This window comes from Mizuhopecten yessoensis, unplaced genomic scaffold, assembly GCF_002113885.1.
Source record: "Mizuhopecten yessoensis strain PY_sf001 unplaced genomic scaffold, ASM211388v2 scaffold4599, whole genome shotgun sequence".
In the NCBI taxonomy this organism is placed as follows: domain Eukaryota; kingdom Metazoa; phylum Mollusca; class Bivalvia; order Pectinida; family Pectinidae; genus Mizuhopecten; species Mizuhopecten yessoensis.
Genome location: NW_018405627.1, coordinates 110696 through 120588, shown reverse-complemented (window position 1 = coordinate 120588; position 9893 = coordinate 110696). Strand labels below are relative to the sequence as shown.

Genomic DNA, 9893 nt, shown 5'->3' with positions numbered 1-9893 from the left:
GGTTTCAATCTCTGATATATATGTGCGGCTAAAACAGTACAGAATGTGCATCGTTATCTTATTAGCCGACACAAATATACTCAACACGCATTGATACACGGCAGAGTTAGACGTAACTGCAATCAAGTAAGTAGACATATTCATGTGATTTGTTTTAATGGTTTTAGTTTTTACTCTCAATGTACTATAAATAGAAGCCATAAAAGGCAAGGCTTTGGAAACACCGTCGACTGTGATGTAGTTTAATAATTATAAAATTAATTCCAACTACTTCACTACAGACAAATAATGGCGAACTTTCACAGCAATGCACCTGTGTGTAATATTATCTTTACAATTCCTGTTTAGGAAAAATCTATATATCGTGATCCAGGTAACAATATCATCAATGAACGATTTGTCACTATTACCATGTTGTAAATATCAAGCTGTTTATTACTGCTCCATCAAACTCTTCTAATTAAGGTGGTTAGGTGGTGAAGTGGTAAGAACGGAAGACATGTCCAGGCTATACGACTGTGTACCGAAGGGTAGCCAGTTCGAGGCTTAGGGTAGCCAGTTCGAGGCTTAGGGTAGCCAGTTCGAGGCTAGGACAGTGAAAGAGAAATATTTCTATATCATTTATTGAAATAATGAGCACAATGTATCATATACAATGATGTATGTTGATCCGAAGCTTGAGGACAATAACTTCCCGTCGTAATTGTACTATGCGTAATACGTAACAGTATTTGTACTGTTCCTATCCATGAACATATTGATACATTGAGATCCAACTACATGTATCATGTCATCAACATGAGATTTGTCACTATGACCAGAGCCATGAAACACACACATCCTTGGTTAGGTGAACACTGCAAGTCTCAACAAATAACTTGCGGGTAAGTTACCGACAACACTCATATTATGTTACATTTATTATTCTCAATTGCTGATCGTAAACTTCAGGTACGTCGATATACAGAATATTTCTCTCTTGTTTCTATTTTTGTCATGCACGTGACTGTATCCACCTCATTTCTCTAAATTTATATCCGCGTATTTATTTAGGTTTTATACATAATTTTGTATTTATTACAATTCGTTTTTTATACTTTTGGTACTCCGAAGGTAAATTTTGTCCATTTCAGTTTCTTTGCCTTTACAGCAGCAGCATTCCGGACATATTTTGCAAAAGGAAATGCCCTTGACCCTTATTCAAGGTCACAGGGGTCAAATTTGTTAAAACTCTTGAACATATTTCTTCAATGTCATGTTGAATAGCTGTTTTAGCCGTGTTTAAACAGAGTTATTGCCCTCTGCACTTCATTCCATCTGTGACATCCCTTGAGGTGTCACCCCACTAGTATGAAAGTGTAGTAGGGGAGATAACTATGTTATCGTTCCTCGGAACGAAATGATAACACGGCTAAATGCAGCTAATTTGCCGCATACATACAATATGTATATCAGCGATTTGAGTATGAAAATAACGGCTCAATAACTTTTGCTGAAATTTTCGTGTTTGGAGAACTCAGTGCGATCTACCTCCTTGTATGTCTATAATATCTGGGGGGGAAATCTAGTCATGGATATATTTGGGGTCAAACATGCAAAAATCGACATTTTGACCACTAGTTTCTGTATAATTCACCCTCGAGAAATAACGCTCAAAACTGACGAAACGAATCTCCAAACATAATTAGTCCAAGTAATTCTGAAGAAAATAGTATATTCAATTTATCGATATCTTTCAGAGAACGACCACAAGAGGGTTTTAAAAATGGAATGTATTTCTGGGAGTTCATGGAATTTTTCAGAAGATCCGATTTTCCGGGTCCTCCTTAAAAGCGTTTTCAACCCAACAAACATCTTCAAGTGACAACAAACATCGCCAGACAAAATCGATAAAAATACTGAACAAAGTAAGCGACATCAGTAGATATGTTGTTGATATGACTACAGTTTGTATAATACACCTTTATACCAAATTTCAATTTGATATTTGAGAAACTGACCGAGTAATGATTAATTGAATTTGACGATATGTGGCGTGGCACGTATGTGTATTAACCTGTACAGTTAGAAAGCATCGCCAGACAATATCTTCAAACATTCTTACTAAAGTAAGCGACATCAGAGTATTGAAACTGTTGAATGGTATAAAGTACCTAAACCCTGAATTCGATCGGGAACTTCATAAGTTTGAAACTTGATCATGCGCGATTCATTGGTTTGCAAAAGTTGCTTTTCAATCTTTTTTTGTAAAACACCCCGCGCCTGACCAATATGTCTCTATACGCGTTCTATACGACTCATCAATCTTTTGTGAGATAGCAATGGATTTTATATTAAATATCATATCAATTAACTTTTCTTGTGTTATTTTGTCATTGATTACGCATAAATTGATCATTTTAGGGGCAACATCTTGTTTAAATATAAAATAATACAGACGTCTCATTGTTAACGTAATTGCTTATACCATCTGGCATGTCAGTGAAACAATGTTAATAAAGCAATATGATCCGGCCTGGCCGTGTTCAGCTATACGTCCGAAGTCCTACGTACATGTAGACATATGTGACACGCCGATAGCTTCATACGTGTAGTCATAAAACTTAAATACCTCACGATAACTCGGTCATATTTTTAAACATCAAAGTGAAATTTGGTATAAAAGTGTGTTATAGTTGTATGAATAACATATCGTCCATATATTATGAGTCATTATCAGAAAATGCCACATTTTTTGGAACCCATGACCCCAGGTTGCAGAGTCCAACGCTCTACCACTGAGCTAAAGGGACATGTCCTGTCAGCTGACTGACATAACCACTATTTGTACATACATGTACATGTACAACCCAGATCTTTCACACTAGTTTGTCATTACATGTAGTTCAAGTTACCTTTGTTACAAAATGATTTTTTTTTCATTTAACAACATCGATAACATCAGTTTTTACATAACTCAGGTGACCGTTAAGACCCATGGGCCTCTTGTGATGATATGTTGTTGTGTTTCCCCGAAAAGAATTTTGATTCGACAGTTTCGAAAAGTTATTGCCCTTTGTTTATTTCAGTATTTGATTTTTGTCCGTCGATCACCTCCTTCATTTTTCAACCGATCTTTTTGAAACTTGGTATACATTATAATCATGATATGAAGTTATGTTTTCATGAAAAAAACATTTGATTCATTTATTGTTGCAAAAGTTATTGCCATTTGTTTATTTCAGTATTTGTTATTTTGTCCAGAGATCTCTTCCTACATTTTTCGATCGATTTCTTTGAAATGTGGTAGGCTTTATAAACATGATGTGTTGTTGTGTTTGCACAAAAACAATTTTGATTAGATTATTTTTGCAAAAGTTATTGCCCTTTGTTTATTTCAGTATTTGATTTTTGTCCGGCGATTTCCTCCTACTTTTTTCGACCGATTTCTTTGAAACTTGGATATCGTTATAGTCATGATATATAGTTATGTTTCCTCGAAAAAACATTTGATTCGACTAATTTTGCAGAAGTTATTGCCCTTTGTTTACTATATGGCATTCGACGGTCTCAAATTGTTCCGCCCTGTCCATGGTCCGAAGGTAAATTTTGTCCGCTTCTTTTTCTTTGCCTTTACGGCAGCATCATGCCAGGCACATTTTGGAAAAGGAAATGCCCTTAACCCTTATTCAAGGTCACAGGGGTCAAATTTGTTAAAACACTCGAACAATGTCTTCAATGTCATGTTGAATAGCTGTTTTAGCCGTGTTTAAACAGAGTTATTGCCCTCTACACTTCAATCCATCTGTGAAATCCCTTAATTTGTCACCCCACTAGTTTTTAGATCCAGGTTGTTGCTTTCTTTTTTCAATTATTAATAGCATGTTTTAATTCCAGAGAGTAACGAACAACGACCTCATTCTATAATGGCGGACCTGAGCTACATTTCATGTCCAAACACTGCCTATATCCGGTACATGTCAATACCGGACGTGTTGCAAGAAAGGACGAATGAGGCTCCAGAAAAGGAAATATGCGTTCAGAGATTTGTGGGAGGCGGTAGGAGGTCACTGACGTATGCTGAACTGTTAAACAGGTCAACATATATTGCCAAATATCTTACCGCTAGAGGAATTGTGCCAGGGGACTGTGTGGCCATTATTGGTCTCAACTCCATCGAGTGGATAATAGGCGAGTTCGCAATCTTCCTTACAGGAGCAGTTGCTCTTCAGGTTAACAAGACAGATGAGTCGTTCGTCGAGACGATGAAGTTACTTAAGTCTACACAGAGCAAGGCTGTGTTGCTTGATCCTGAATCGGACGAAAAGTACATATCAGATTTGGAAGCCTACTTCACTATCGAGGAATCGCCAAAAGAAAAACCGATAGTTATGTTGCTACATAAATCAGCACTGTCCTCTCTCCCCTCGATGGCTGAGGTTAAACTGACAGCTGAAGAGGAGGTAATTGCATTGCCAAGAATACAACCAGAGAGTAGTGCCTTCATTTTTACTACTTCTGGTTCGACAGGAGTTCCAAAGATGGTCGAGATGACTCATTTGTCAGTGGTGAATGCTTCCTATATCCCTTTTGTAGGAACAGGAGGAGATATGCCATACGGTACTTGCTACAACGACCGACCGTTCTCCTGGTCAGGAGGCACTCCGATATATAGTATCCTTAATGGTAATAAGCGAGTGTTTGTTGACACAGCGATAGGCATGAAGAAAGAAAACATCATGTTGATATGGGATATCATCATGGCTGAGAAATGCACAAACGCCGTCTTCCTCCCTTATGCCTTGGTCGATCTCATTGCAAATCTTGACGCCATCCTTAAACACGGCTATATCATGTACTCCATTAGTACAGGTTCACAGAATATCGGCAGTCATCTCACTGAAATATGTGGTAAATGTACAAAGAAGTTCTTCATGGATTACGGGTCTACTGAAGTTGGAGACGTGTGTTCTATCGAACTTACTCCAAAAATGGAGGAAGGCAATGTCGGATCGCTGTTTCCAGGATATGAAGTCAAGGTTATCGGAGTCAATTGTGAAACACTGCATCGTGAACAGCTGGGTGAAATCTTAGTGAGATCTCCATGGATGCTAAAATCATATCGAAACGCTCCTGAACTGAACACAGCTTCCTTTGTTGATGGGGGCTGGTTTCGAACCGGAGATATTGGGATCATTACCAACGACGGCAAGCTATTTGTGAAAGGAAAATCTAATGACGTTATTAAGCGTGGAGGCTTGAAGGTTTTGACCAGCGTGGTTGAAGCAGCGATGCATAAACTCCCGTGTGTAAGGGAGGTCGTAGTGATCTCGGTACCGGACAAACGGCTTTTTGAGGAGGTGTGCGCCTGTTACATACTGAAGGATTATGTGAATGCATCAGAAGATGAACTTGACCAGAAATGTCGAGCAATCCTAGGGGATAATGTGTTGGGCAGTACACCTACCTACTTTCTCAGGTTTGATGCGTTTCCGAGATTGAGTAATGGTAAGACTAACAGGATCCGTGTAAAAACACAAGCCCTGGGAAGATTGGAACTCGATTTAATTAAGTAATTAATGGCAGCTGCTGGTAAAAAAACATTCTTGATTTTTTTATTTGTGCGCAAAACATTAAATACTTGATAATTACAATATATACACCATATCTATTCAGATTCCCATATACTCTTGTTTTATTAGCCTTCACTGCATTAAGGCGCTTTTCGCCTTTCAGGACATTTTTGAATATTTCTTTATGCACTTTAGAAACTTTCCCCTTTTGTTCGTTGCTGCCACAGATGAGTGCAAAGCGAACGGAATAGACATAGAAGTGCAACGATTATTTACCTTGTTTGATAATTTCGTGAACGAGTTTTGGGCGTCTCGTAGTTGACTACGTTTCGTAAATATCTTTCTTTACTAGATTGAGGTAGTTCTAATTACTTGCAGACTATCAGTCCCTGTAATACGCAGTAATATTAAGCTTTAGCGGACGACATGGAGTTGGACTAGTAACAGGATCATTCTCGGTAACGAGAATAAATTCGCGGATGTTTGATCGGGCAGCAAACGAAAAGTAAGTGACAAGACTCATCAAAGAAAAGAGAGATGCTATCTTTAAAGAAAATGTTAAAGCAGTATTGATGACACCACAACAAAAGAACTTGTGATGCACAAAAAATCAACAATATGGCTGTAGCTATGACAGCAAAAAGTGCATCTCACCTCTAGACAGATAACGTCAGTGACTCTTAACCTGGACGACGTCAAACCAATAGTTGGCAATCGTTACTTAATATCTATGCAAAATGCGATTCCAACCTTAGCGGCCCGAAATTATGTTTTACTGTTCCTGGAAGATGTCAAACATTCTGTCCAAACTGGATACATGAATACTACAGTCCAGGTAGAGGAAGCTGGATACATTGATTCTACAGTCCAGGTAGAGGAAGCTGAATACATGGATTCTACAGTCCAGGTAGAGGAAGCTGAATACATGGTTTCTGCAGTCCAGGTAGAGGAAGCTGGATACATAGATTCTACAGTCCAGGTAGAGGAAGCTGAATACATGGATTCTACAGTCCAGGTAGAGGAAGCTGGATACATGGTTTCTGCAGTCCATGTAGAGGAAGCTGGATACAATAATTCTGCAGTCCAGGTAGAGTGAGCTGGATACATGGTTTCTGCAGTCCATGTAGAGTGAGCTGGATACATGGTTTCTTCAGTCCAAGTAGAGGAAGCTGCATCTGCTTTGCTCAATTTCCATGTGTGTTTTCCACTATTGATACAAGCAAAATTAGCAAATTCACCACTGGACATGGACGTTTATAATCAGTGTGCTGTGAACAAATTGGAACGATGGAGTCGGGATCCTTCAGGACTGATCACAGGAACAGAAAGAATATGGCATGGTGCGAAAGGTCGATCTGTATATGATGACTACATGGAAAGCATCGCTGTGAAATTTGCCAGGAATGACTTACTCATATCCTTGATGAAAGGTTAGTTGATATTCAATATTTATTGATTAATTAAAACACATTTTTTTATTAAAAAAAAAATTCAAGTAATAATGTTTGTAAATGTCTCCAACACCTGCGAAAATGTTATACAAAATTTCGACCAGTATTTGCCCAAATTTACCCCATTCATTTTGAAGGAATTTTGTCATATGTGTAAATTCTGATTGTATTATATTTTATCACAAACTTGATATTCTTATTTAACAGAAATGGTACAGGCTGGGGGAGCAAAATTGGTAAGCCATGCTGAGGAACACCTCCCAGATGGTATATATGCTAATCCATCAACACAGGCCATTTCTGCATTCAACTCAATAGGAGATGTGACCAATGACATCATCGAAAGCACATTTGGAATGACAGGTAATGATTGGGCTTATGTATATAGAGATTGTCCGTTACATAAAATTTAAAAAAAATGATCATCTTTATCCGGCAATAAGCCCATGACAGTCAATAAGCCCACCAATGTGCATTACAATACAGTACTACATCATACTTAAATAATAAACCTTTGATACTTTCTAAGAATCGTTTGGGTTTTTTTCTTTCTTTTGTTCTTTGTTATGTGGTAATTTATATATTGTGTTCTTCATACGCAGGCAGATGATGATAGCGCAATATTCAAATCCAGCTTATGTGTCCAGTTTGATTGCTGTAAAGCGAGACAAGCCTGTGAACTGGATCTTCTATTCCACACTGGATGTAGACAAAGTTTGCGAAGTTGCCATGAAAAGTGCTAAGAGGAAACGTTACCAAAGACAGGTTTATTTCTGTATGGCCGCAAAGGCTTGCTCTAATAGCTAAACGTCGCAAAAGAAGGATGAGGAAAGCAAAAAGACTGAAAGATAATTTGAATAGGGCCAAGACTGAAAGGTGTAGATGCTGCAAGACTTTAAAAAATCTCAAAAAAAATAAAGCAATACGTATTGTGGATATCGCAATGTACCGTTAATCCAGTTCAAAGTGCTAATGTGTTAAAAGGGCTCTTAAAGAAAAAAAGAAAAAACCTGAATTGTATTAAGTGATATCTCAAAGTCAGCTCCAGCTCCTTGTATTGCAAAAAAATGTAAATGTAGAATTAGGGGACTAGTCGTTATCGGACGATGACACAATCAACATGTTCCAGCCATTGGTGACTTTCCAGGGACAGGACAGGGGACAGAAGTTCAGAGGATGAAGATGCATTGTATGACGTTGTTACTTTGGCTTCTAAAAAAGCCAAGTTTTAAATTCCATGTTTTTGTCCTGACTTTTATACATGTTTGAACAATGTGATGACTGTTACTCCAAATCATGGATGTGTCTTTATGCGGAAATATATTTTGAAATTTAAAAAAGAAAAGAACATTTCAATATTTAACAAATAATTGAGTAAAACATGATAACTTTTTTTTAGATTTAAATCTAGAAAGAAATGCATCAGAATAAGACCTTTAACTTGTTGACATATCAGGCTATCATGTAAAACATGTTTTGATTGGTAATTAGTTCAAAGTAACTTACTTTTTTTACTTTTTGGCCTTTTTTGAAGAGTTACGCCCCTTAATTTTTCTAAAATTGTTTTGAGAGGGTACATTTATTTCGTATTTTAATATTTTACATTTTTTTCTTCTTGTAGTCCACATATGAACCATATTCTTCAATTTTAATATAACTTCAAAAGGATTTATGAATATTTTTGAAAATGTGCCAGGACCACTTTGGACTGTCATTTTTTTATCAAGTGATTTGTTAAAATTGTGAATTTTGATAATCATTTATGCTGATAATAGCCTTACTTCGGTAATTATTTTAGTATTTGTTGAATGTATATATGTAAATCAGTGTATTTAGAGGTGATGGCTACGGTAGATGTGTGATCAGTGAAATTATGACCTGGCAAACATCCAAATTTAATCAGTCTATGCGATGCGATAATTTGCATTTATAGCCATTTTCTTATGTCCACAACATAGTCATATTGGATTTATTGTCAGAAATAAAACAGGTATTAAACTTTGAAAATGGCAATTTGTTAAAAAATATTATATACCGTGGGCCTCCCTAACTACTTACTATTATTATTCTTTCTTTCGGTTTCTTCCACCTGGGAGGTGTCCAACTCATTTCTGAAAAACTGTTGAACGGAACTAATTAAACTTTACGCGAGTGTTCATCATGGTAAGGAGGTGTGGAAATGAGTTTTCATTTTCCGATCGGTCAACAAAGATGGCCACCACGGCCTCTGATTGGTCGAAATTAAATATATATTAAATTGGCTCATATTAGGTATGTATGTGTATTTTGGCACTGTTAACTAAGCCGCGACATCCTTTTCTGTTTCGACAATTTTACCTCGGTATTCTAGCTTCTGATTGGTCGAAATTCAGATATTGTTCGATTTTTTTAAGACTGCAAACTCAACTGAGGTATCGGATTTCTGATTCGACAAAATGGCTGCCATATACTGGCTTCTGATTTGACGGAACTTAGATATTGTTCGATTTTATTCAAAGATGGGGTCAATAATTGGCCCCACATTAATTTCTTTTCTTCTTTTTTGCCATATGTAGAAATATAAAATGATCAATAACTGCATAAATGATTATTCATAATTACTACTGATAACCGTAGTGGACCTCCTTGCATAACACCAGGTTGAGTGACAGATAAATGTCACAGACGAATGTTATTTTGAAAATGAATTATGATAGTGTACAGTGTATACAATTACTGTTATTTTGATGCTAAATATGCCATACTAGAATACATAAAGTAAGGGTAGTGATACTATTAATTAGAATATTTTTTAACAAATTTTAAAATATAACCAACATTGTCAACTTGCCTAAATACAGTTGCAATAATTTATACTTCCTTAAAAACTTTCCATATATATATTCTGTCT

General features: G+C 36.8%; 2 protein-coding genes across 3 annotated transcripts; both read left to right on the top strand.

Moving 5' to 3' along the window:
• Positions 1–5560, top strand: LOC110449367 (2-succinylbenzoate--CoA ligase-like). Of its 2 annotated transcripts, XM_021496192.1 has the most exons (3): positions 1–126; positions 1740–1907; positions 3877–5560. In XM_021496192.1, the coding sequence occupies exon 3, from the start codon at positions 3906–3908 to the stop codon at positions 5553–5555; it is 1650 nt and encodes a 549-aa protein (XP_021351867.1). In that variant the 5' UTR covers positions 1–126; positions 1740–1907; positions 3877–3905; the 3' UTR covers positions 5556–5560. The 2 variants fall into 2 exon arrangements, with proteins under 2 accessions (XP_021351867.1, XP_021351865.1); XM_021496190.1 differs by lacking the exon at positions 1740–1907.
• A 2-nt stretch (positions 5561–5562) lies between these two features.
• LOC110449368 lies at positions 5563–9581 on the top strand. The gene is made up of 3 exons (XM_021496193.1): positions 5563–6982; positions 7211–7366; positions 7606–9581. The coding sequence occupies exons 1-3, from the start codon at positions 6694–6696 to the stop codon at positions 7611–7613; spliced, it is 453 nt and encodes a 150-aa protein (XP_021351868.1). The 5' UTR covers positions 5563–6693; the 3' UTR covers positions 7614–9581.
• The last annotated feature ends 312 nt before the right edge of the window (positions 9582–9893 follow it).

Excerpts from the sequence above, each read along its gene's own strand:
- LOC110449367 (XM_021496190.1), top strand. The coding sequence starts at position 3,906 with ATGGCGGACCTGAGCTACATTTCATGTCCAAACACTGCCTATATCCGG.
- LOC110449368 (XM_021496193.1), top strand. The coding sequence starts at position 6,694 with ATGGTTTCTTCAGTCCAAGTAGAGGAAGCTGCATCTGCTTTGCTCAAT. Across the intron at positions 6,983-7,210 it reads ACTCATATCCTTGATGAAAG|AAATGGTACAGGCTGGGGGA; the intron begins GTTAGTTGATAT and ends CTTATTTAACAG.